At 58.6% G+C, this 25,660-nt stretch overlaps 4 protein-coding genes across 4 annotated transcripts; 1 reads left to right on the forward strand and 3 right to left on the reverse strand.

Annotated features, from left to right (window-relative positions):
* The first annotated feature begins 778 nt into the window (after positions 1-778).
* LOC115947176 (protein-glucosylgalactosylhydroxylysine glucosidase-like) lies at positions 779-9,394 on the forward strand. The gene is made up of 12 exons (XM_034073414.1): positions 779-1,031; positions 1,532-1,742; positions 2,845-3,322; positions 4,032-4,151; positions 4,268-4,399; positions 4,695-4,806; positions 5,593-5,665; positions 6,075-6,211; positions 6,822-6,955; positions 7,063-7,158; positions 7,615-7,712; positions 9,121-9,394. The coding sequence occupies exons 1-12, from the start codon at positions 779-781 to the stop codon at positions 9,392-9,394; spliced, it is 2,118 nt and encodes a 705-aa protein (XP_033929305.1).
* A 1,021-nt stretch (positions 9,395-10,415) lies between these two features.
* Positions 10,416-11,622, reverse strand: LOC117438049 (interferon-induced transmembrane protein 5-like). Its single transcript, XM_034073411.1, has 2 exons — positions 11,412-11,622; positions 10,416-10,859 (listed from the first exon to the last, which is right to left on the reverse strand). Exons 1-2 carry the CDS (start codon positions 11,553-11,555, stop codon positions 10,647-10,649), a joined length of 357 nt encoding a protein of 118 aa, XP_033929302.1. The 5' UTR covers positions 11,556-11,622; the 3' UTR covers positions 10,416-10,646.
* Positions 11,623-12,108: 486 nt separating this feature from the next.
* LOC106023626 (interferon-induced transmembrane protein 5-like) lies at positions 12,109-13,324 on the reverse strand. Its single transcript, XM_013130741.3, has 2 exons — positions 13,125-13,324; positions 12,109-12,618 (listed from the first exon to the last, which is right to left on the reverse strand). The coding sequence occupies exons 1-2, from the start codon at positions 13,296-13,298 to the stop codon at positions 12,463-12,465; spliced, it is 330 nt and encodes a 109-aa protein (XP_012986195.2). The 5' UTR covers positions 13,299-13,324; the 3' UTR covers positions 12,109-12,462.
* An 8,121-nt stretch (positions 13,325-21,445) lies between these two features.
* On the reverse strand, positions 21,446-22,585 carry LOC117438048 (dispanin subfamily A member 2b-like). Its single transcript, XM_034073410.1, has 2 exons — positions 22,301-22,585; positions 21,446-21,921 (listed from the first exon to the last, which is right to left on the reverse strand). Exons 1-2 carry the CDS (start codon positions 22,493-22,495, stop codon positions 21,712-21,714), a joined length of 405 nt encoding a protein of 134 aa, XP_033929301.1. The 5' UTR covers positions 22,496-22,585; the 3' UTR covers positions 21,446-21,711.
* Between the last annotated feature and the right edge of the window lie 3,075 nt (positions 22,586-25,660).

The raw sequence follows: 25,660 nt of genomic DNA on the forward strand, positions 1-25,660 counted from the left end.
CCCTTTGGGTTCGCCTTTGTTTGGGTCGCAGTTCCCAGTGGCAGGGCAGGGCTTTTGTGCCCATTCAGCCCTGGTTGAGGAACCCACCGGGGCCGTCAGCAGCAGCTGCGCTCAGGGACGGGTTTTGGGGTGCTCGGGACGGGCTTGGGGTGTCCCTGGGTGCTTTGCTTTATCCATCCTGTGTCACTGCGGTTCCCGGCAGTGCCTGCACCGGCTGCAGCTCCCTTCTGTAAGGTGCTTCTTATAAATGTCTTTATATATCATTAAATGTATAAATATATATAAAGATATGTATTTGTATGTATAGTTATAAACGTGCCCTACCCCAGACAGTAACTGAGGCTGAGCTCGAGGTGTAGGAGTGAGCACGGGAGCTGCAGAGGCCACAGAGCAGTGTTTTAATAGCGCTGGGGGGAGAGGAAGGAGGAAGAGGAAGGAGGAAGAGGAAGGAGGAAGAGGAAGGAGGAAGAGGAAGGTGTCTGGGTTGTGTTGGTGAGAACCTGTCAGGGTTGGGTAGCAGAAGGGGAACTGGAGAAGAGCTGAAGCCCTCAGTGCTCAGTGAGGTTTGGGTGAGCTGGATGTGGTTGGAGCACAGAGGGAGGAGGGGATGCGCCTGCCCCGGCGCTGGGATGGAGATGGGGGGTGAAGGATGCTCACAGCAGTGGGGACCGCAGGATGGGGCCGGGGCTGGAGGTGGCCCCACTTGTGGCCATGCTCAGCCCCACTGTGCCCCTTCCCCCTGCCCTGACCCTGTGTTGTGCCACAGGTTGGTGAGGCCATGGCTGACGGCAGTGAGGACCCGGCCGTGTTCTCCTCCTCCTCCCTGCCCACAGACCCACGGCTGTTGGCCACAGTCACCAACGCTTACCTGGGCACACGTGTGTACCACGACACCCTACACGTGAGCGGTGTGTACAGCGGTGCTGTGGGTGACACACACCGTGCCGATGTACCCAGCCCTGCCAACGTGCGTATGGTGGTGCCCAGTGAGCCCGGCATGGATGAGACCTTCACCCTGGACACCCGCACGGGTACATGGTGCAGCCGGGCAGGGCTGTCCTGGTCCTGCTGCCTCCCTGTGTGTCTTCATTGTGGGCACCCATCGCTCTCCCCTCCAGCTGCTGCCTCTCTTCTGAAGTTAAACCTCTTTGCCTCTTCCACAAGGCTCCATCTCCCTTCTCCCCATTCTCTGCTTGCCTGTGGGTGTTCTTCCATAGCATCATTGGAGCAGGTGGGGAGTTCCCCTTGTGAGGATAGGAGTGATTTCCAGGCTGTACCAGTCCCTGCTGGAGCCAGGCTGAGCAAACAATCACACAGCCTGATGGAACATTGTATGGCACAAACCGTTCCCCAGTGGCTTGGCCAGATTCAGTGTTAATGGTGTCCGGTCAAAGCTGTGTTTGGCTCTGGACCTGGCAAAGGCAGTTCCTGTGCCAGTAGGAAGCAGTAAATAGGGGCAGAATGGGGGGTCTGGGGCAGAGCATCAGGTGCTGATGGTTCCCAAGGCTGATGGCTCTTGTTGTGCTCACAGGAACCTTCAGCCATGAGCTCCGGTCAGCAGATTACGTGGCCACCCAGCAGATCTATGCTCACTGTTCCCTTGTCCACCTGCTGGTTGTCAGCATCACCATCCAGAGGTCACCTCACAACACCCGACCCATCACCATCCAGCTCCAGACTCCTTTTGAGCCGAAGAGCCAGGACCTGGACCTGAAACAGGGACCTGACTTCCAGGGAGCACAGTGAGTTGGATCAGGGGGACCTGGCCCTGACTACATCCTTCATGGGCTGCTGTGCACTGTGCTGCTCGTGTTAGGGGATGCACAGCAAGAGTAAGGCTGGAGCCAGGCAGGGTGGGATGGAGGTTGATGCAAACCTGCTTCTCCATGGGGGGGCATGTAAAACAACCCCAAATCCAGCATAGAAACACATCCATTCCCTGCCAGCCCAGCATTATCCCTACCACTGGCATGGAAAGGGGCAACGAGGGCTGCAGGGCTGGGTGTGATTGCACAGGAATGGGGTTGGGATGGCAGTGGTAGGAGGTTCTGGTGCCAGCCCAGTGCTGGGTGCCAGCAGCCAGAGCTCACACACATGGGGCACACTGAGGGTTTAGTCTGGATCCACACGGGTTTGGGTGCTGGGAGGGCTCCCAGGAGTCAACTGCCCCGAGTCACATCCTGCTTGTGTACAAAGCCAGTGCTGAGCCAGCAGGTTCTGAGGGCAGCGACTGGTTACTAGTTAACATGTACCATAATGAACTTGGGCAGCCGCTGACCCGTTCACATGTGCTCAGCCTGGGGTCTCTAACCTGGGCAAGGGGCTTCTTGAGCTATGAGTGTTCTAATGGAGCCAGTTCGGCTGAGGCCTCCAGGACCTGGTACCTTCTTGCCAGGTTGCCCACATACTTGAGGCATCTTGGCTCTTGACATCCTTGAGCTCAACCTTCCCAGGCTGTCCTTGAATAAACCACCTCAAGTGTTCCATCTGAGTTACCCACCCCAATTAGAGCCCCACATCTGCCACATTTTAGCATAAAGGACTTGTTAAGACATTACCATGTCCTTGAAGCCGTGGGCATCAGTTGTAGGGACAGAAAGACCAGAGATGTCCTCTACAAGATGTAGTTGTCTTCAGGATGACCTCTACAAGTGGCTGGTTGGGACTGGGCACCGGTTGCAGTGAATTCCAGCCTCATTTCTGGGGCTGCAGCATGGGGATGATGGAGCTTCCATCCTGGATGGGAGCCGGAGCCAGACCTCGGTGCTGGGTCAGGTGCCCATGGGGATGTGCTCCAGCCCCACAACCTCTGCTCCCCTCTCCCTGCCCCTTCTGTCTCCGCAGCTATGTCTATGGCAGGACGCTGGTTCCTGAGGTGCCAGGGGGGCCCTGTCCTGCCCTGCACATGCTCTGGACGCCGGTGCCGGTGGCACTGACACTGCCTGCGGAGGAGCAGCAGCGGTGCTGGCACTTCCTGACAGCTGTGGCTGGCACCGAGCAGGGTGCCAGGGGCAGCTACAGCCAGGGCCTGGCGTGTGCGGCCGCAGGGTCCCTGCACCGGTGCCATGCCCAAGCCTGGGCTGCAGTGTGGCAGGGCTGTGGTGTGGAGCTGACCGGGCCCTTGCGGCTGCAGCAGGCACTGCGTGGGAGCCTCTTCTACCTCCTGAGCTCCATCACCCCACACCCGGCCCTGCCCGGCCATGGCATCGGCTATGGCATCGACCACGGCATCAGTCATGGCATCAGTCATGGCATCAGCCCTGGTGGCCTCGCCAACGGCGCACGTGGGGAGGAATACTGGGGTCACATCTTCTGGGACCAGGTCAGTGCTGCCGGGTACCGGTGCTGGCACAGCCGAGGGATGCAGGATGCTCCCGAGCAGGATGCAGGATGCTCCCAAGCAGGAGGATGCTCTCCAGCCGCATCCCGCTCCATTCAAACAGCCCAGCCCCATCCCGGAGTGTCCCATCCGGTTGTCTCTCACTCCAAAGGGAATGGTTGAGATTGAAGCTGGTGCCTGTGGTGCTGCAGGGACACTGGGGGTGAGATCCCAGCACAGGGCACTCCCCCACGCTGAGGTGTGGGGCTGGGATAGTTCAGGTTGGTAGCCACAGTGACTAGTGCAGAGCACAGCCACCAACAGCTCTTTAAGAGGAAGCAGGTTGGAACCTGCCGTTCTCCTCCCAGCATTGGTGGCATCAGCAAACCCTGAAGCACTGGAAAGAGAAGTGGTTTTGTGTTGGGCATGTTCAGCCTTTGAACACGGGTTTGGGGTGAGCTCAGTAAGCTGGATGGGCAGGGGGGCTGTGTCCCCCCAGGACTTAGACCTGCTCTGGGGCAGCCACAGCAGTGGGTGCTCAGCTCGGTTGCATGGGGTGAGCAGGAGACATGTTCCATGTGGATTTATCCCTCCTATTGAGCCCAAGGAATAACACCTTTAGTAGCAAAATCACAGTCAGAGCATTGGGATGGAGGGTGAAGTGGTGGGAGCGTTTGGGTGCACACCACAGAACCCTGCTATCTGCTTCCAGGAGACCTGGATATTCCCGAACATCCTGCTGTTCTATCCCGAGGCTGCCCGAGCCATGCTGGAATACCGGATCCGCACGCTGGAAGGAGCCCTGCACAACGCACGGGAGCAAGGCTACGAGGTGGGGATGGGGATGGGGACGGGGATGGGGATGGGGACAGGGATGGGGATGGGGATGGAGGTGCTGGGCTGAGGCTTTGCTGGGCTCCAGTCTCAGCAGGGCTCTGCTCCTGGCAGGGTGCTAAGTTCCCATGGGAGAGCGCAGCCACAGGCCGGGAAGTCTGTCCCGAGGAGATCTATGGAGCTCAGGAGATCCACGTCACCGGGGACGTGCTGGTGGCCTTCGAGCAGTATTACCACATCACACAGGTACCGGCGGCACCGGCTCCGGTGCCGGCTCCAGTGCTGGCTCCGGTGCTGGCTCTGGTGCTGCTCCATCAGTCACTGCTCCCACAGGAGCTCTCCTCTCTGCTCCCATCAGTGGTGCCTCCGGGTCCCTCTCCAGCCCTGCCTGCTCTGTCCTCAGCATCCTCTTGGCTCAAGCCAGGCCAGTTCTCTGCCCTGTCCTCCTGTTGCATCCCTCTCCTGAGAGCTCCTGTGCTGCTGGGCTGGGTCTGGGGCTGCCTCCATCACACCCTGCATCCCTCTGGCTGTGGCTCCACAGGACCAGAGGCTGTTCATGGAGGCTGGAGGCTGGAGGCTGGTGTGTGCTGTGGCTCAGTACTGGTGCAGCAGGATGGTGTGGAGCGAGCAGGAGCAGTGCTACCACATCCGAGGTACCTGCCAGGCCTGTCTGCAGGGATGGGATATGAGCAGAGGCTCAGACCTGCACTGGGGCATGTGGCTGCTGCCCTCTGGGATATCTCAGGGATAACATCTGTGTCCATGCGAACACAGCACAAGATGCTCAGCTCTCTTTGAGTGCTGCAGAGTCCCTCAGCCCCTTCCCACTCACAGGACACCTCTAAATGTCTTCCGTGCTGGCACAAACTGGAGCCACAGGTGTGGGTGATGCCCTCAGCTCTGTTGCTGTGATGGGAGGCACAGAGAGCAGGGGCTTTAGAGAGGATTTAGCTCCAAGTCTTCCCTGAGAGACCTGAATTGAAACCCCCGGAGGTCCCTTGCAGGACACGTTGATGCTGTTGATGCTGACCAAGGTCAACCACTGCTGTGACAGGCAGGGTACCGGCTGCCCTGCTGGAGCACTGTGTGTGAATGAGCCCAGGCTGGCCCTGGGGGGGCACTGGGGGAGAGAAGGGGAAGTGAAGGGGGGTCTGTGGGAGGAGGGTCTGGAGGAGCAAGGCTGGGTTGGGGTGAAGGGGTCTCTATGGGATGGAGGAGGCCCTGGGGTCGCTGTGGGCTGGTTCTGGTGTGCAGATCCTGGAGCTGAGCCCAGGGCTCCCAGAGGAGGCACCGGTTTGAATGTCTGTTCTCTTGGGAAGGGTCCCTATGGGGACCAAAGGATGGAGCTGGGTTTGATGGCCTGAGGGGCTGGGAGGTGCCAGGGCTGTGGCACAGGTCCCGTTGCCCCCTCCCAGCCCCTCTCCCTTGGCTCTCCCCAGATGTGATGCCCCCGGATGAGCACCACTGCCACGTTGACAACTCTGCTTACACCAACGCTGTGGCCCAGCGGAGGTAACACATGCACCCCATGGGCTCCTGCTTCCTGCGGCAGGGATGGGAGCAATGGGGATCCTGTATGGGATGCACCCTCCTGTGCTTCCCTTACCTCTGAGCTGCTCCCCTTTGCCTGCCCTCAGTCAGGAGGAGCTGTCCCATGGAGGTTCATCCCAGCTGGCCCCGGACCCACAGGGGGGTTCCTCTCCCTGTGTTTTATGGGATGTCCATAGGGGCAGGCAGTGGGGACCCCTGAGGCTGGAGGAGCAGACCCCAACCCCAGCAATGAGAGCTCCTGCCCCAGCTTTAACTCTGAGCCCTGTTCTCAGAGAGCCCTTTCTCTGTGGCTCAATCAGCTCTTTCTGCTCCCTTCACACTGCTCCCCCTGGGCTCCCATTCCTCATCCATGACGTGCAGCTTTGTTCAGCTTGACCTTTGCAGCCCATCTGGCTCAGGACTTGGCGATGCCGGTGCCCGAACAGTGGCTGTGCTGTGCCAGCAGCATCAAAGTGCCCTTTGATGCGGGGAAGGGATATCACCCCGAGTACGACGGCTACAGCCCTGGTGAGCTCCTTGGCAGGGATGGGTGAGCCCGGGATCCATGGTCAGTGGTCGGCTCAAGGCTTTGGTGTCACTCAGCCCCATGCAGAGCCTGGGCTGTGATGGGTTCTGCCTCTTGCTCCTTGTTTCTCATCAGTGGGGTGATAAAACGGGAATTTGGGAACATGGAGAGTAGGAAGAGACTCTTGGTGCTGGGCTGTGGTGATGTGGTTGCTGTGACCCCACTGCAGATGGGTGTTCTCCTGCTGTGTGTTACCCTCCCAGCAGCCTCTGCAGGGAGGAGGCTGGTGCCAGTGGCCCAGTTTGGTGCTGCTGTTGTCCCTGTGAGGGGCAGGGTGACCTGGGAGCTGTTGCTTTGCAGCGAGGTTTGGGTGACACCATCCTGGGTGCTGTCAGTCAGAGCTGAGCCTGTGTCCTGCCTCAACACCGTGTCCAGCAGACAGCCCCAAGCAGACCATGGGCTGCTGCTGTGCTGTGCTCTGCCTCCCCCCAATGTGGTGCCTGTTGTGCAGGTCTCTGTGCCGGGTCTGTTCCTGTGTCACTACAGAGACCATCGGGCTGGAATTGTGGTTATTCCCGGCTGGAATTGCAGCCTGACCGACCCCATCCCCAGGTGAGCCGGTGAAACAAGCAGACGTGGTCCTGCTGGGCTTCCCACTGATGCACCCCATGAGCCCTCAGGTCCGGAGGAACGACCTGGAGATGTACGAGCCTGTCACGGAGCTGCATGGACCAGCCATGACCTGGGTGAGCAGGGCAGAGCCTGTGTGGGGCTCACAGACCCATGGAACCCCAGCCTGCTTCAGGTTGTAGGGACCTGGATGCTCCGGTTCCAGCTGCGGCTCCTCCTGCAGAGCATGTTTGCCGTGGGCTGGCTGGAGCTGAAGGAGGTGCAGAGAGCCCAGGCCCTGCTCAACAAGTGCTTCAGCAACATCACGGAGCCCTTCAAGGTGAGCTGGGGTTTGTGTCCCACCATGGGGCTGCCTGTGGTGTTCTCACATGGGTCACATCACACCAAGGGACACCTCAAGGCTCTATGCTGGCTGTACATGTGGTTATTGCTGTGTTATCACACTTGGTCCCCTCTCCGAGTGCTTCCCAATAGCACTAAGGGGGCATCAGCTTCCTACTGGGCAGTACAGAGCCCTGGGCTGGTGTCATCCCCCCGGCTTCCATCTGCTGCCAGGGATGGGAAGGGAACGGGGAACGGGATGGTGACATTTGGAGATACACCAGAGCCCACCCAGTGCAGGGTGGGCAGCAGGGCAGGGGCATTGCAGCACCCCAGAGAGGTGATGGTGACTGCAGTCAGTGCATGCAGCCCCCAGGGCCATGGAGGTGCCAGTGCAGGTGCCAATGGAGGTGCCAATGCAGGTGCTGAGTCCTCCCTCTCTCTGCTGGAGCAGATCTGGGTGGAGAACTCGGATGGGTCGGGAGCTGTGAACTTCCTGACAGGGATGGGTGGATTCCTACAAGCCATCCTGTTCGGATACACCGGCTTCAGGTGAGACCTGTGTGTGTGTGTGTGTGTGTCTGTGTGTGTGTGTGTGTCTGTGTCTGTGTGTGTCTGTGTGTCTGTGTGTGTGTGTCTGTGTGTGTGTGTCTGTGTGTGTGTGTGTGTCTGTGTGTGTGTGTGTCTGTGTGTGTGTGTCTGTGTGTGTGTGTGTCTGTGTGTCTGTGTGTGTGTGTCTGTGTGTGTGTCTGTGTGTGTGTCTGTGTGTGTGTCTGTGTGTGTGTGTGTCTGTGTGTGTGTGTGTCTGTGTGTGTGTGTGTCTGTGTGTGTGCGTGTCTGTGTGTGTGTCTGTGTGTGTGTGTGTCTGTGTATGTGTGTGTCTGTGTGTGTGTGTGTCTGTGTGTGTGTGTGGCTCAGGCCCCTCAGCACCGGCTCAAGCCACAGGCGCTGTGGCTGCATCAGGATGTGCAGATGTTGATGCCCTTGAGCAGCCCTCAGGGCTGTGTTCCTGCCGTCCCGATGGGAGCATGGCCCAGGCTGGCTCATTGCCCTGCCCTTGAGCCTCTCTCCAGTCCCCTCCAGCCCATTGAGCCCTCTCAGCAGACTGGAGGTGATGGTGGAGAGCTCTTGGGTTGAGATCTGAGGGGGGGATAGTGGTGACCTCTGCCTCTTGTCCTCCAAACACACCAATGGCTCCGTCTGACTGTGGGTGAGGCCTCGCAGGGGGTTCAAGCTGTTTGCTTGGGGTTGATCTCAGTGCAGGAGCTCCTGTGGCCGTGCTGAGCCCCATAACCCATGGGGAGTGGAGCTGAGGTGTTTCTGAGGGTTGCTTTGCTGACCTGCTCAGTCACAGCCTGGAGGGGAGGTGAGGACCGGGCTCTGTGGGAGCATCCCCGTTGGGATGGCCCATTACAGGCAATGGGGCAGTGCTAGGGTCAGGAGCTGAGGACCACGTCCAGGAGCATCTCCAGCAGGTGTGGGGTGAGCTCCTGCATCACCTGCCCTGCATTCTGTAGCTGTCAGAGCAATGGCACCAAGTGAGAACAGGGACTTGTGGTGGGTACCTCAGTGGAACCTGCATGAACCCCATGAGGCTGAAGCTGCATCCCACAGCTGTGTCTGAGGCAGAAGCTGTTCCCTGGGAGGGTGCTGAGGCACTGGCACAGGGTGCCCAGAGAAGCTGTGGCTGCCCCATCCCTGGCAGTGCTCAAGGCCAGGTTGGACACAGGGGCTTGGAGCAGCTGCTCCAGTGGAAGGGGTTGGAGCTGGAGGAGCTTTAAGGTCCCTTCAGCCCAAACCATCCCATGGTTCTATGACTCTTTCTGCCCACAGAGGCACAGGGTAACGGAGGTGCCTCCGGGATGTGTCTGTCTCTGTGGGGATGTGGCTGTACCCCCAGAGCTGCTTTCCCTCGTGGCCACCCCTTGTTCCCATCACTGATGTGCCGCTGCCTGTCCAGGATCACAAGGTCCAACCTCCGCTTCGATCCTGCCTTTCCTGACGACATCCACGAGCTGAACATCTCTGGTGTCTCCTACTTGGGCAACAAGCTCAGGTTCAGCATCACCAGAGAGGAGATGGGGATTGAAGTGACCGAGTGTGCCCAGGACCCTCCGGCTCTGCCCTTGGAAGCGGTGCTGGAGCAGTCGGGGCAGCGGCTGCCCCTGCACAAAGGTGTGGTGCCAGCACTGGGGCTGCTGCTGCAGTGGGGACCACATGGGGACATCCCATAGCTCAGGCTGGGGTTGTTGCAGGGCAGAGGATCTCGGTCCCCGCGGCTGCCGGATGGATCCAGAGATCATCCCCTGGCACCGATTGAACCTCAGCTGCTCTGTGCCGGAGCAGGAGCAGTTGAAGAGAGGATGGCAGCAGTGGGAAGGGGCAGGTGGGTCCCAGGCTGGGCCATAAACTGTCTGTGCCATGGGGTGTGTGTGCTCTGTGGCCTCAGGGTGGGTGGTGGGCTCAGGGTGGGTGGTGGGCTTGGGGCTGTGTGTGCTCTGTGTGTCTGTGGCCTCAGGATGGGTGGTGGGCTCAGAACTGTCACCTTGGCTGCGCTGGCAGCAGCTCCAAGATGCTGAGCATCCCTTTAAGCAGCCCATGCATCCGGTCTGGTCACTGCCATGTCCTGCAGTGTCCTGGCTTAAGGCATTTCCCATTTCCTGAGGAGCCCCCAGGGCAAGAAAGGGAAGGGCTGTGCCCATGTACACGTGTGAATGGGGACACCATACCCCAGACCCAGCCTGCACCTCGCAGTGGTCCCCACAGCATCCCCTTGGCTGGGTTAGGGTGGGGATGTCAGTGCATTCCCAGCCCGGCTGGGTCTGTCCTCTCCAAGCAAACCCCAGGAATCTCGGCTGCATCCCGCAGTCTATATAAAGCCCCTTGGCCGCTCCCTGCTGCAGGCAGCATGTGGGAATGCTTTGGGAAGGAGGAGAAGGGAGTCCCCTGCCCTGTAATTACACTGGTCAGGCCTCATCACCAGTCACCCAACCCCTAATCAACAGCACTTCTCTGCATAGGGCAACATCACTTCATCCCCTCATCCCAGTGACAGCCCCATGGGCTCCATCTGGGTTGTGTGGGGCTGGAGATAAAACCCCACTGGCCTCTGGCTGCTTTAGGCTGGGTGGCACTGAGCATCATGGGGGTTATGGCTTGTCCTACACCATCAGAGCATGAAACCCCCATGTCTATAGGGTCACTTTCACCCAGCCCCACACCACAAAGGCACTCGGAGGCTTGTGAAGTGTGAGATGTTTAATGAGCAGCGCTGCCGAGGGGATGCTGTGTGCTTGCACACAGGGTGAAGGCAGGTGGAACCGAGCTGTGGGGCCGGGCGCCGTGGGGCTGGGCACTGCTGCGGTAGGGACGAAGTGGGGCTGAGCCCCCCAGCTCAATGGCCATGACGCTGGCTCACCTCGGACCAGCGGCCGTCCGGGGGGGCTCCAGCCCCTCGAAGGGGTCTCCATAAGCCCATTGCCCCCATCACTTGTCCTCGCCGTCGCTGAGCTGGTAGGTGAAGAAGCCGACGGAGTCCTGGGCGAGCTGGGCCAGGTGGATGACGCCGGTGATGGCGAGCGCGGCCAGCACCAGCGGCAGCAGCAGGCTGCAGGCTGTGGCCAGCACGTTGTAGCACCGCGCCTTGGAGCTCAGGCGCCGAGCGGCCTCCACGTCCCCGGCCACCCTCCGGTCCCGTGCCTGCAATGCCAGAGATGGGGCAGCAGAGCTCATGTGCCCCCCCCGGTTCCCCCCCCCCAACCGGGCTACGTGGCTGTGCCTCTCGCAGCCCATGGGCAGTGCCAAGAGCGTGGCTGGAGCCGTCCCTGCTCCCTGCTCTTTGCCGGGGGGGGTTTCCCTTCTGTGTCTTCCAGAGCCCCCCTGGCTCCAGCCCTTCCTTCCCCCATCTTTCCACCCTGGTCCAGTCGGGCCCATGCAGGGGCTGGGGGCACCCAGCACCTTCTGGAAGCAGCAGTCGGTCCTCCAGCAGTAGCAGGAGGCTGTGATTATCTATGGGGGTCTCATAGCCTTGCTAACAGGCGTCAGGAAAGGTGTAGGGCAGCTTTACATCGTCACCTCCATCAGTCTCCTGAGGGCGCTGGGCTCTGGTCCCCCCCCCCCCAGCCCCTCAGGTGAGCTCTGCTCTCCTCGGGCAGCCCATCCCTTGGCATCAGCACGGGGGGGGCTCTCCGGTGCCCCCAACACCCCCCGTGGGTACCCCCAACACCCCCCGTGGGTCCCCCATGCCCATACCTTGACGGAGAAGGCGAGCGCCACGAAGCCGAGGCAGCACAGGTTCATGTAGATGGTGTTGAAGATGGACCAGACCAGGTGGTCTCGGGGCAGAGGGGACGGCTCCCGCTTGCGCTCGTCCTCCCTCGGGTACGAGGTGTCCATGGCCACGGTGAGGGGCACCCCGCGGCTCTCCGGCGGCACCAGCCCGGCTGCGGCAGCGGAGCGGGGCCGCCCCTTATATAGCCCCCGGCTGCGGTTCCTCTATATATAAACCTGGGAATTACAGCCCTGGCGGGGCTGTGGTTGTCCCTCGGTTGGCTGGGACACGGGACACGGGACACACACGCTGGGATGTGTGAGCCCATGGGGGTTTGCATCCAACCTGCTCCCTGCAACGAGGACCCAGCGAGAGGCTCGGGGAGGATGGAGCCATGGGGTGAGTCTGAACCCAAGTGACCCCCACCCCGAGGGGTCGGACCCCGGTGCCACAGGCTCCGGCTCACACCGGTTCCTCCAGCCCGGTCCCTTTGATGGTCCTGGCTGGGAAAACCCCTCGTTGGCAGCGCCCGAGGCGTTAAACGGGAACTGAGAACCGGGATGTGCTCGGGCTTCAGGGAAGCGGTCGGGGCTGTGGCAGGATGCGGTTGTGCTACCGAAGCTCTGCTTTGTTGTTTCCCCTTTTCCTGAGCTTCCTGGAAGGAGCCGGTGTGGGATCGGGGCTGGAAGTGCTCTGCACGCAGGGGGGCAGGATGGGAGCTGGCAGCTCTGCACGCAGGGGTGCACAGGGACCCTCTCCTCCTTCCCCGCAGTGAATGGGGTGACAGAGCAGGGGCTTTGGCGATGCAAGCTTTATTTATGGCAGCAGTGACCTGTACATGTGTCACCAGCAGCGCTCTGGGGCTGCCCCCCATGTGTGTCCCAACCTGGTCCAGCCGCCCCCTTGCGAGGCGGTGGAGGGGACAGCGAGGGGGGCACCGCTCCTCTCCCTCTGCCCCCCAGCGGGGGCAGCTTGGGGGTCACAGCAGCGCCCAATGGGGGGGCAGCAAGCGGGGCCGTGGCCGCGCAGGGCTCAGGTGGCTCTGAGCACCATGGAGCTGATGATGAAGGTGGTGATTGCCAAGAGGGTGAGGACCAGCAGCACGGAGCAGATGATGTTCAGAGCCTTGGCACGGGTGCCATGCTGCCGGGCACCCTCCATGTCCCCCAGCACCTTGCAGTCTCGGGCCTGGGGGGCAAATGAGGGGCTCAGCGGTTACAGGGGGTTGGGGTGGGGGTGACACATCCCGGGGGTTGGTGGTGGGACCTCTGGGATGCATCATCGCAGGGTAGAGGGTGAAGCCACCGGCACTGCCCATCCCCATGCCCAGGGTGGGCAGGTCTGGGGGCTGCAGGGAGGGAGGATCAGATCTGGGGTCCCAGGGCTGGGCAGCATCAGTGGGGCTGGGATGGGAGAGTGGAGCTGGGGATTCCAGGGCTGGGCAGCATCAGTGGGGCTGGGATGGGAGAGAGGAGCTGCAGGTCCCGGAATGGGACAGTGGTCAGGGCGACAAGGGGGGAACGGTGAGGATAGGGCTGGGAGGGGGGGTCCGGTTCGGTGTAGGGGTGTCGCACGTCCGGCTGTACCCCGGTTGGGTCCCCATAGGGGGGTTCGGTTTGGCTCGGGGTGTCCCGGGGCTCCCTTTCCGGTCGGGTCGCGGTTGTCGGGTGGGGGTCCCCGTGTCCCCCCCTCACCTTGATGGAGTGGACGAGCGCAGGGAAGCAGAGGCAGCCGAGGAAGGTGAGGCCGAAGCCCAGGAGCACGTTAAACAGCGACCAGAGCACGTAGTCCCGGGGGGGCTGAGCGGGGGTCGCGCCGGCCCCGGGGGGCTGCAGCGGGATCGACACCTCCACCTGCGGCGGCTTCATGGCCGAGGAACGGAACGGGATCGGTCCCGCACCGCCCCCGGCTCAGGACCCTCCCGCAGCGGGATCGGTTCCGCACCGGCCCCGGCTCAGGACCCTCCCGCAACGGGATCGGTCCCGCACCGCCCCCAGCGCCGGGGCCGTCCCCTCGGGTCCGGGTGTCTCCTCCCGCTGCGAGCGCTGCAGAGCAGGGGCCGGGGGAGAAAGAGGAGGAAGGAACCGGGTTAGGGTTAGGGTTAGGGGTTAGGGTTAGGGTTTGGGTTAGGGTTAGGAGTTAGGGTTAGGGTTAGGGTTAGAGTTAGGGTTAGGGGTTATGGTTAGGGTCATGGTTAGGGGTTAGGGTTATGGTTAGGGTTAGGGTTAGGGGTTAGGGTTAGGGGTTAGGGTTATGGTTAGCGTTAGGGTTAGGGGTTAGCGTTAGGTTTAGGGTTACGTTTAGGGAACCGGGAGAAGGAACCGGGAGGCAAATCCCATCGGAAGGTGGTGGTCACCGGGGCACGGAGCTTGGGACCGGCAGCATCCTTCCAGCTGGTGTAGCATCCTGGGGCCGGGGGCTGTGCAGGGATCCGGCCCCATGGCTGTTGAGGAACGTGTGTGATCCTGTTGCGGGTGATTAGTTCCGTACCCATTCCCCTGGGTAACACTGGTGTGGGGCTGAGCCCCCCGATCTACAGACCTGAACCTATGGGGTGACAAAGTTCCCTTTTAACCTCACCTGGAGGGGATGCACAAGGGGGTGGCTGGAGGTGGGTGAGGGCCGGGGGGGCTGTCCTGGGGGTGTTTGTGTTCCAGCCCCAATGCCTCATGTACACTACAGGAAAAGCTGCTCACAGGTGCTCAGTGCGTGTTCCCCATGTTGGGTATTGGGGTGCTGGGGAGGGACAGCCACAGGGACTGAGAGCAGCCAGTTTGTTCCTTATCCATCTGTTCTGAGCATCCGTACAAGTGTTGATACAAGCAGTTGATACGGTGCAAGGGAAAGGTTGGGATCCAGAGGGACCTGGATGCACTGGAGAGGTTGGAACCTCATAGAATCATAGAATAGTTAGGGTTGGAAAGGACCTCAAGACCATCCAGTTCCAACCCCTGCCATGGGCAGGGACACCTCACACTAAACCATGGCACCCAAGGCTTCATCCAACCTGGCCTTGAACACTGCCAGGGATGGAGCATTCACAACCTCCCTGGGCAACCCATTCCAGTGCCTCACCACCCTCACAGCAAAGAATTTCTTCCTTAGATCCAGTCTAAACCTCTGCTGTTTAAGTTTCAACCCATTACCCCTTGTCCTGTCACTACAGTCCCTAATGAACAGTCCCTCCCCAGCATCCCTATAGCCCCCTTCAGACACTGGAAGCTGCTCTGAGGTCTCCATGCAGCTTCTCTTCTCCAGGCTGAACAGCCCCAACTTTCTCAGCCTGTCTCCATACAGGAGCTGCTCCAGCCCCTGAGCATCCTCGTGGCCTCCTCTGGACTTGTTCCAACAGCTCCATGTCCTTTTGATGTTGAGGACACCAGAACTGCACACAATGCTCCAGGTGAGGTCTCACAAGAGCAGAGCAGAGGGGCAGGATCAGCTCCATGACCTGCTGGTCACACTCCTTTGATGCAGCCCAGGATACAGCTGCTTTCTGGGCTGTAAGCACACACTGAAGCTGCTCATGTTCATTTCTCATTGACCAACACCCCCAAACCCTTCTCCTTGGGCTGCTCTGAATTCCTTCCCTGTCCAACTGTAGCTGTGCTTGGGATTGCTCCTACCCAGGTGTAGGACCTTGCACTTGTCATGGTTAAACTTCATAAGGTTGGCATCAGCCACCTCACAAGTGTGTCAAGGTCCCTCTGGATGGCATTCCTTCCCTCCAGCGGACCAACAGAACCACACAGCTTGGTGCCATCAGTGAACTTGCTGAGGGTGCACTCAATCCCATTGTCTATGATGACAAAGATGTTGAACAGGACCGGTCCCAACCCCAGTCCATGTGGGACACCACTCGTTACTGGTCTCCCAGTAACCCCCACTCGTTACTGGTCTCCAGCTGACATTGAACCATTGACCACAACTCTTTGTGTGCGCCCATCCAGCCAGTTCTTTACCCACCGAGTGCTCCACCTATCAAATTGATGTCTCTCCAATTCAGAGACAAGGATGTTGTGTGGGGCAGTGTCGAATGCTTTGCACAAGTCCAGATGACATCAACTGCTCCACCCCTGTCCATTGTTTCCATAGCTCCATCATAGAGCAAGGCCAAGTGCAAGGTCCTGCTTCCAACAGGCACACGGGACTGGGGCCTCCCTGCTGGGACCTCAACCCAGAGCATCCCAGGAAGCCCCAGGACATTCCTGCCCGTGTGGCTGATTGAGGAGCTGGGGAGAGCTCTGGGGTGCACAGTGACCCCATTCCCATGGGCACCCACCCCATAGCAGAGGTGTGCTGGGCAGCACAAGCTGGATCCTGCTCCTGTGGGTCCGGGAGGCAGCAGGATGGGGCTGGAGTGTGTGGGATGCAGCACATCCCACTGGAACCTCTCCAGCCCCTTGTGCAAGGGCTGCAGCCGCTGCCAGCCCTGCAGGGACTCAGTGTGAAGGTTTCCAGGGGGTTTCCATGCTCATAAACAGCTCCTCAGCCCCTGATGGGACATTCACATCCATGGGATGCCCCTATGGGCAGGGGCAGCCTCCCCAGGGCTCCCCCATGGAAGCAGCACAGGAATGGATGATTCATCAGGAGGGGGCTCTGCACAAGCCCCTGTTGTTGGTGGGGCCTCTGATGCCACATCCCGAGCTCGGCTCCTTGGCTGGAGCTCCATGTTCTGGCAGTGAAAGAGCTCATTCTGCATCCCCAAGGCCCCAACCCCGAGCCCTGAGGATGAGGAGCACGAAGGCTTCCAGTGAGCTCTGGGAGGGGGAGCTGGGTCAGCCGCGTGCTTGAGGCTCTGCCAGATGGGATTGTGCCATGGAACGGACCCAGTCAGAGATCAGTAGGATCAGACAAAAAGCCATTTATTGCAAAGCATTAACCCATTATACCCTATTGCTCACACACACCTACAGCAATTTGACATATCATGATTGGATACTTGTCCTGAAGACCCTTAGTGACTAACATAGAATTGGTTAAGCACAGGTGTGAGAACCTGACCTCGAACACTTGCCAACATCCACAGTTCTCATCACTCAGTGAATTACAGCTTCTTATCTTGCTTGCTTGAGCTTCCTCCCACAGCCTTGTTGTATCCCTGGGAGTTATTGAGAGCTCCTGTACCAAACACCCATTCTCCTGTGAGAACTGTCTCCACATCTCCCCCTTCTTAGTTTTACTCTAAGTGTGTTACAGGTTGGTGTGTCTGCTCTATCACTGCTGGACCTGTGTAACATAACAACCCACTGCTCTAGGCAGCATTAGTTCAGTAAGACTGGTCTGATCTGAAGTCACTGGAACCTTTATAACAAGTGGCTACCAGTGAATCCTACACACCATGTAACAGGATGGACTAATGGGGATTGAACAGATGTGCTCAGTGTACTTGTCCATTACCCATGGGCACATATACTAGAACAGATAGTACAGAGGTTTCTGTCATTGCTGTTTATGTTGTTGAGTTCTGGGGCATTATATGTTTTGCTGGCAGCCAGTATGGTCCTGTTGATAGCTGTACACAGCTGGGCCTGCCCTTTCCCCTGGATGGCTCTGTGATAACAGAGGAATCCATCCCTCATATCAAGGTCTGCCATGACATGTGTCCCCATTGCCCCACACCAGCTGGGTTGCAGCCAGCAGCGGAGCTAAAGGTTCTTGGTGGCAGACACAGAGGCCAACACAGTCTTGCCCTTGACTGTGGTAGCAGGTGTTTGGTCATCCTCAGTCCTTGCACCTTGTTGTCAATGCAGTTTCACCTGCTTAACCCAGTAACAAGTCACTACTACAGCAAAGCACACACAGATTTACATTAGCAGAGTATCACACACACAGGTTTACATGAGCAGAGTATCACAGAGTGCAGCAGGGTGTTGATGATGCTGATGGCAGCGAGGGACTGACCAAAGAAACCTCTTACAGTGGAGTTCTCCCACCCTCTTAGTTTGTTCCATTCCCTTCTTTATAACATTACTGTCATATTAGAGTCTTTCTAGCTTTTGCTTTAGCATTTCTAGCACTGCTGCAAATGTTCATGCTCTAACATCTCTTTTTCAAGTGACAAATCCACACCATACAAGGTGTTGTTTCTTGTTAGCAACTGGCCAGTAAATACAGGTGGTTTTACACACAAAATCACAGCCTCTGATACTTTACAAGCACACATATTGAAGCTGTTACTTTTCAGTTGTCCCCAAGTGATGTTTGCAATCATTCATTTTCTCTTCCTCTATCTCATTCTGTTTGGGGTATTCACGGTCAGCTTCTGTAGCTGATGCATTGAGTTCCTCCACTCATCTGTCCCACTCATGGCAAGGCTTGACGAGCTTTGCAGGCAGCTGCCATGGACCTGTAGGTAGGAGGACACTAATATACCCCCTATCCCAGGTTATCGGTTCTTGAGAAGCAGACAGGTTAAAGTGATTCCTTAAAGCAGAAGCATCCGGATGCACACGGGATGTGAAGCAGCTGCAGGAACAGACTGCACAGTGTTAACAGGCAAAGGGGTTTGCTCCATCATTACCCTTCCTTTTTTCTCTCTGTCCCCATGCGGAATCAAAAGCAATACTTGCTAACCCCTATGGCTCAGACCACACTGTAACATAAGGGGGGTTTCCTTGAACCCTTTCTATTTGATCAGCCTGACCCTTGTGTCCGACCAGCCTGTCTGCATCCCATTGTGGGAACCATACTGAACAACCCACTGTATCAGAGGGTGATTGGACCAACCTGTTCAGGGACCCGCGCTGACAGCATCACTGAATCAAATCCCTTATGTGATATTGATGGTGCCCTGGCTGGAAAACAAGCTTGAAGCAACACACACCAAAACTACAGTCACTGATAACAGCCAGAATGAGTTCATTATTTAGCATGCATAAAGCTCTTACCCAATAGGTGTCCCTATGGGGAGCAGGAAGGTTCATCCCATCAGCTGAGCCCAGAAGTCCCAATGAACTGCTCCACTCCACTTCTGCATTAACCCTTTCTTGCCCGAAAGGTTAAACTGCTGCCTGTTAAAAACTCTTACATGAACCTGACAACAAGAACTATACAGAACACTGTCTGCCCCCATCACACACACACATATGGGATCCCACAAGCACACTGCACACAACTACAGTATTTGAAACACAAAACCCAGACAATCATTGCTCCCACTGCACAGTCCCACATACAGAACATGGCACAAGGACCCTGTAAAGACTATCAGGAAACCAGTTCCGAGGAGCATCATTGCAGTGTGAGGTGGCAGCTCAGCCTTAGGGTGTCCCCACAGAGGCTCTGCCTCCCTCACATCCATGAGGCTTGGGCTTTTATACTGACCATAATGCACACTCGTTCCAACACAGGTGGCCAGCCTATGTCGGAAGAAGTGGCCAGCAAGGTCTATAAAGGTTTCCAAGGGTTGATAGAAACATGGACATACATTTACCAACCTCTAGTACCTGAGTATCACAGGGACTGTACCAAAGGAGTTGTATGTGGGGTCCCAAGTCCACAGCCTGCTACAGTCTGCCCGATACCCTTGATAAGAGCATACAAGAGACCTTCCCATCTCGGGTGGGAAGCACACACACCATGGGGAACTGTGCAATACATCCACATCCCCCACCCACCTCACTTCTCCCTTTACAGCTGCCCATTTATCATGAGGATATGGGGGATATAAACCAGGCTTCTTTTTGGATTAACAGGCTCCAGGTCACAAGCACCATCCAGGTCAGCATCAGCATTATCAGGCGTCAGGATCTCAGGAGCAGCAACAGCAAACTGATGAACGTGCACAGGCTCCTTCTTGGGGTCAATAGGACCCGGGTTGAAAGGATCATCTTCATCCCCATCCTCAGTCTTCGCTGCTGTGGTGGCAACCGGCGGAGGTTGGGGGGGGGAACTGGTCTCCATGATCTCACTTTTTGACTGTAAGGTCTCTAGAACAGTTCTCCAGATGACAAACTGTTCACAGCATCATTTCCTTTCATGGCCGCATCCCACAGCTTAACTCCTGCCCCATTCCACAAGGATATCTCAAGTCCGGTGAGTCATCAGTCTCTGGGTAATGCGTCTTCAACCATTTCAGCACTAACTTTAAGTCTGTCTCTTTAAGGGTTGCTGCCTTCACCTTAAGGACTGAAAACATCCATAAATCAGAGACTTCTTCCTTAATAATTTCTTCCCAAGTCTCGAGATTAAATCTTCGCTGACTCCCACAATTAACTCCTTGCTCCAGAGCAACAATCTTTCCAGCACAGCTTCATCACAGTCTGTCCCTCTCACAGAGAGGATGTGTTGGAAGAGCTTCAGCATCACTTCATCCTTAAGCCCCTTCCAACCATCCGGCTGCTCACCTTATTTGCACTGTGAGTGTCTCTGGGCTCACAAGGCTCTGATCCCAGGATTCCCTCCTCTGAGGCTTCTGCCTCCCGATCTTGGTCCAGCCAGATCCATTCCAGCTGATTACTTCATGACCCAGTGATTCACATCCTCTTCCGTTTCAATGTGAACTTATAGAGGGTCCCTGTTCGGGTACCATTTACTGCGGAACGGACTCAGTCAGAGATCAATGGGATCAGACAAAAGCCATTTATTGCAAAGCATTAACCCCTTATACCCTATAGCTTACACACACCTACAGTAATCTGGCATATAATGATTGGATACTTGTCTTGAAGACCCTTAGTGACTAACATAGAATTGGTTAAGCACAGGTGTGAGAACTTGACCTCGAACGCTTGCCAACAGTCCACAGTTCTCATCACTCAGTGAGTTCCAGCTTCTTCTTATCTTGCTTGCTTAGGCTTCCTCCCACAGCCTTGTTGTATCCCTCAGAGTTATTCAGAGCTCCTGTACCCAATACCCATCTCCTGTGAGAACACTGTCTGCACAGGACTGTGCCAGGGTTTGCCATGGATCCCATCGGATGCTGGTGAAGCCGGGCAGGGCCATGCGCTGGCATGAGGCTGCTGCTGCTTCCTGTGGCATCTCAGTGGTGGCAATGGCTGTGTGAAGGGTTGGTGCTTGTCGTGGTCCAGCAGAACTCCATGGAGCCATTGCTCCATCCCCACTGGTGGGATGGGATTGAGACAGCTCAATAGGGAAAGCAGAAGCAAAGTAAGGAATTCCTTCACCCTTCCCATCCCAGGCAGGGCTCAGCCATGCCCAGGACTCACCCATCACGGCCACTTGGGAAGATAACATTGATCCGAATGTCCCTTTCCTCCCCCTTCCCCTTACCCCATAGTGTGACACCACATGGTCTGGGATATGCCAGGGTCAGCCAGGATCCCCCATCCTGGCTGTGACCCCCATCTCTTTGTGCCCCCCATGTGCTGGCTGGAGGAGCAGGACAGCACTTGGGGCTGTGTAAGAGCCGCTCAGCAGTAACCAACCATCCTGCATTGCTCACCCCGTTCCCAGCACAAACCCAAAGCAGTCCCAGTGCAGCCCCTGGGAGGGAAATGAGCCCTGTCCCAGCCAAACCCAGCTCAATGCAGCTGCTCTGGCTCAAGCCCCACAGCCCAAAGCTCATCCAGTCCAACCATTCCCAGCCCTGCCCAGGCCACCCCTAACCCATGGCACTGAGGGGGGTGAACCCTTGCAGGGCCGGTGCCTGCAGCCCTGCCCTGGGCAGCCTGTTCCAATGCTGAGCACCCTGTGGGGCAGGAATTGTTCCTCAGCTCCATCTGAACCTGCCCTGGTGCAGCTCGAGGCCGTTTCCTCTTGTCCCATCCCTTGTTCCTTGGGAGCAGAGCCCAGCCCCTCCTCACAGTGACATCCCAGCAGAGGTGAGATCCTACCTGCATCCTTGGGGTGAAGATGAACCTTACAAGCACTTTATATCCCCTGTGGATGCCTCTTCCCCACAAGTACCCAGGTTCCCTGAACTCAGCGCATCCTTGAGCATCATCCCCATATGGTCCTTGCCAAGGGCAGAGGCTGTTTCTCAGCCAGTCAACCTAGGGTGGGGAGATCCCAACTCCCTCCCCCACCAAAATGAACCCGAACCAGGGGCAAAAGTGACAGAAACCTTTATTTGAACCAGGTTTTTGGCAGGAGGACTTGGGGCCGTAAATCAGAGCGAAGCAGCAGCAGGAGAACAGCTCTGCCCCTTTGCTATAGGCAGTTTATGGGAGCTCGGATCCCAGGGTGCATCCATGCACCTCCAGGGAGGCAAGGAAAGGCTGCACAAGGGCTGTGAGCAGCGAGGGAAGCAGGACAGGACCCCACAGGCTGTGGGGTGCTCCAGGGAGGTGTCGCTGTGCCTGTGCAAGGAGGGGGCTAAGTGGGGCCATAGAAGGGCTGATGCTCCTGCTCGTTGGTGAAGCTCTTCATGGCAGTGATGGCGCCATTGACGACGAGGATGGTGATGAAGATGATGAGGGCGCCGAGGGCCATGCTGAGCACCAGGGCGGTGATGTTGAGCTGCCTGGCGGTGGAGCCATAGCTCTGAGCTGCGCTGTAGTCACCCAGCACTTTGCGGTCCCTGGACTGGGGGAGCCAGAGGGAACAGTCAGTGGGGTTGGGGTGAAGGGGACAATCAGTGGGGCTGGGGGAGCCTATGGAGTGGGACACCCCGGGGGGCTCAAGGCTGCAGGTGGATGGGAAAGGTGCTGACCCCTTCTGCAGAGCCTCCAGCCAGGGCCAGTGGGGCATGGGGGGGGGGTTTGGGCACCCTCGTGTTTGGGGCTCTGTTTGGCTCATGATGCTACTGGGACTGGGGACTCTGTGGGGCCATGAGGGCTCCATGCGGTCTATGGGGTACCGCAGGGTTGGGGCTCTATGGGGTCTCACAGACTCTGGGGGACTCTATGGGGTCTCCGGGGCCGCCCCCATCCCACCGGATCGGTGATGCCCGATGCCCCCCCACCTTCACGGAGTAGACGAGCGCCAGGAGGCCGAGGCAGCAGACGTTGGCGTACAGCATGGTGCAGATGGACCAGACCAGGTGGTCTCGGGGGGGGGGCGGCTGCGGGGTCTCCATCGGGATCACGGTGCTCCGGGGCAGGTGCTCCGTGTCCCCCTCCTCCCGCAGGGGACCATAGGGATGCTGCCCCAGCTCCATCCGACGGCGCTCCCAGGGAAGGGGCTGCGGAAGCTCCGGAGCGCTCAGGTTTCCTTTCCCCGAACACGAGTAAGAGACGGGGCGGTCCCTTCCTGACCCTGCCCCCCCTTCCTCTGCCCAACCCCCCCCCCCCCCCTTTGGTGTTTTCTGTTTTCTCCACCCCTTCCTTCCATGGTCCCTCCTTTACCCCCTTCTTTGCCCCCTTTTCCTTTGCTCTCTTCTTCCCTCACCCCTCTCTTTGTCCCCCCCCCGTTTGGGGACAACCCCGAACATTTTGGGGTGCTTGGCAAAGAAACCCGGAATAAGGTCCCGTCCCCATGGCACAGGGAACCCACTTCCCTCAGCCTTCAGCCCCACATCCCAGCTCCCGCACGCCGGCTGCTGGAATTCCAGTGCAAGTGGTTCAGGCCGAGGGGACACAACTTCATTGGGTTGAAGGGACCTTAAAGCTCCTCCAGCTCCAACCCCTTCCACTGGAGCAGCTGCTCCAACCCCTGTGTCCAACCTGGCCTTGAGCACTGCCAGGGATGGGGCAGCCACAGCTTCTCTGGGCACCCTGTGCCAGCACCTCAGCACCCTCCCAGGGAACAGCTTCTGCCTCAGAGCTCAGCTCAGTCTCCCCTCTCTTGGGCAGGTTCAAGCCATTCCCCTTGGCCTGTCCCTACATCCCTTGTCCCAAGCCCCTCTCCAGCTTTCCTGCAGCCCCTTTAGGCACTGGAGCTGCTCTCAGGTCTCCCCTTCACACTGCAGAGGGGCAGGATCCCCTCCCTGAGCTGCTGCTCACGCTCTGGGGGTGCCCCCAGCACATGGGGGGGGTTCTGGGCTCAAGCTGGGTCATGGGGAGCTGCTCCTCACCCAACAGCCCAAGTCCTTCCAGGGTTGCTCTCAATCCATTCCCATCTGAAGCTATTACACAGATGGGCCTCCGCAGTCTGACAGGGTATTACCTTTGTTAGTGCACTTTAATTCATGTTTTATATCTTCACTGTATTCTATAAGGAGGTAATAACATTTTACAGGCAGCTCTGGGATTGTTCATGCTTAACTAAACCAAACTGAAGCACAGCCCAGCCCTGGGCAGGACTTGGCTTCTGAGCAGCTTCAAGCTGTCCTGCAAGGATAAAGGATGTCCCAGGACAGGCGGGATCCTGCAGGACCCTATCCCTGTGACACATCCCGAGCATCACTGTAACTCCAGCAAGATGGACCCCAAGGATACTGGGACTTGGTGGTGAGCCCAGTCACCACTGGAGTACTGGGTAAGAACCCTCTGTAGAGGCACATCTGGGGTGCTCTGGTCTGGCTGGGAGCCTGCATGTGCAGGAGTATTCTCCCTGTTGTTCCGCACTGTGTGTCCCACTTCCGTCCTTCATTAGCATGGATCTTTCGGGATGACCCATCGACATTCCAGAACCTTCTGCCCCTCACCCCAGGGCCACCGGTGGGGTCAGAAGGGGCTGAACTGTGTTCCCATGGGTGCACAACCGGTGGCCTCCTGCTCCCTGTGCTGGAGAGGTGCAAGAAACAGGGGAAACAACCACTTCGCTTTGCCGGATGTGCCTCTTCCACACCCATTGTGCAGAGCTCCCCTTCATCCCGACCTCCTCCTCCTCTCTAACGGACCGAGCTCCCTGCTTGGTGCCTCCCACCCCAGTTCGGCTGAACTGGGCTCGGTTACCAGCTCCATACTCCGCTAGGGAGCGAGCCGGAGAGCGGAGGTGCAGAGCTCTGGTGCCCTCTGGTTTCCAGCTCCGGATGTGGTTTTTCCTCTATTAACCGATTTCCCCCATTTTGTCCCCGCTGGAGCCGCTCGGAGGAGGAGGAGGAGGAGGAGGAGGAGGAGGAGGAGGAGGAGGAGGAGGAGCCGCTGCCTGCGCTTGTGCTGCGGGGAAGGGGGGCAGGAAACGAAACCAAGCGGCTCTTGTCTCCTGCTGAGGCAAGGACCGGCCCCTCCATCACTGACGTGAGATGTGACCGGTCTCAGCCTGGCTGTGCACAGGCGACCCCGGGACCGGGGCAAGCGGCTCCTCCGAGCACACGGTCCGTGACTCCCCCGTGGCCATAATTAAGTCCTATTGTTAATTAGTGTTGTGCTTTGCGTAGAGCGAGCTCAGCCTTCGCACTTCCAGATGGCTGCGGGGTCCCTGCATCCGTTCCCATTGGATGCCCGCACCGGGGACCATGGCGATCCCTGCAAGAGGGGGTCGTGGGGTCCCTGCATCCGTTCCCATTGGATGCCCACACCGAGGACCATGGCGATCCCTGCAAGAGGGGGTCGTGGGGTCCCTGCATCCGTTCTCATTGGATGCCCGCACTGGGGACCATGGCGATCCCTGCAAGAGGGGGTCGTGGGGTCCCTGCATCCGTTCCCATTGGATGCCCACACCGAGGACCATGGCGATCCCTGCAAGAGGGGGTCGTGGGGTCCCTGCATCCGTTCCCATTGGATGCCCGCACCGGGGACCATGGCGATCCCTGCAAGAGGGGGTCGGGGGGACCCTGCATCCGTTCTCATTGGATGCCCGCACTGGGGACCATGGCGATCCCATCCCTACGTGATCCCCGCAAGAGGGGGTCGTGGGGTCCCTGCATCCGTTCCTATTGGATGCCCGCACAGAGGACCATGGCGATCCCATCCCTATGTGATCCCCGCAAGAGGGGGTCGTGGGGTCCCTGCATCCGTTCCCATTGGATGCCCGCACCGAGGACCATGGCGATCCCTGCAAGAGGGGGTCGTGGGGTCCCTGCATCCGTTCCCATTGGATGCCCGCACCGAGGACCATGGCGATCCCTGCAAGAGGGGGTCGTGGGGTCCCTGCATCCGTTCCCATTGGATGCCCACACCGAGGACCATGGCGATCCCTGCAAGAGGGGTCGGGGGGACCCTGCACCCCCCGGGATGGATCCCAGACCCCCGCCCCCAGACCGGCCCCGCAGGCCCTGCCACGGCCGCGCCGGACCGAACCATCACCGCCGCGGGGGGAGAGCGCCGGGGGTCGGCCCCGCCGAGGCCCGTGTTACCCATCCCGCAGCCTCCCGGCTCCCGGCCGCAGGCAGAGCCCTTCCCCCCCTCCCCTCCCGTCCGTCGGGCAGGGATATGGACCGGACGGGAATGGGAACATGGACACATCCAAGCGACCCCCCCCGCGCTCCGCATGGTCTCGC

Source organism: Melopsittacus undulatus (assembly GCF_012275295.1).
Source record: "Melopsittacus undulatus isolate bMelUnd1 chromosome 4 unlocalized genomic scaffold, bMelUnd1.mat.Z SUPER_4_unloc_1, whole genome shotgun sequence".
In the NCBI taxonomy this organism is placed as follows: domain Eukaryota; kingdom Metazoa; phylum Chordata; class Aves; order Psittaciformes; family Psittaculidae; genus Melopsittacus; species Melopsittacus undulatus.

Coding starts and splice junctions, on each gene's coding strand:
- LOC115947176 (XM_034073414.1), top strand. CDS start 779: ATGGCTGACGGCAGTGAGGACCCGGCCGTGTTCTCCTCCTCCTCCCTG. Junction 4,400..4,694: donor AGTATTACCACATCACACAG/GTACCGGCGGCA, acceptor GTGGCTCCACAG/GACCAGAGGCTGTTCATGGA. Junction 4,807..5,592: donor GCAGTGCTACCACATCCGAG/GTACCTGCCAGG, acceptor GGCTCTCCCCAG/ATGTGATGCCCCCGGATGAG.
- LOC117438049 (XM_034073411.1), bottom strand. CDS start 11,555: ATGGACACCTCGTACCCGAGGGAGGACGAGCGCAAGCGGGAGCCGTCC. Junction 10,860..11,411: donor CGCTCGCCTTCTCCGTCAAG/GTATGGGCATGG, acceptor CTGGCATTGCAG/GCACGGGACCGGAGGGTGGC.
- LOC106023626 (XM_013130741.3), bottom strand. CDS start 13,298: ATGAAGCCGCCGCAGGTGGAGGTGTCGATCCCGCTGCAGCCCCCCGGG. Junction 12,619..13,124: donor CGCTCGTCCACTCCATCAAG/GTGAGGGGGGGA, acceptor TTTGCCCCCCAG/GCCCGAGACTGCAAGGTGCT.
- LOC117438048 (XM_034073410.1), bottom strand. CDS start 22,495: ATGGAGCTGGGGCAGCATCCCTATGGTCCCCTGCGGGAGGAGGGGGAC. Junction 21,922..22,300: donor CGCTCGTCTACTCCGTGAAG/GTGGGGGGGCAT, acceptor TGGCTCCCCCAG/TCCAGGGACCGCAAAGTGCT.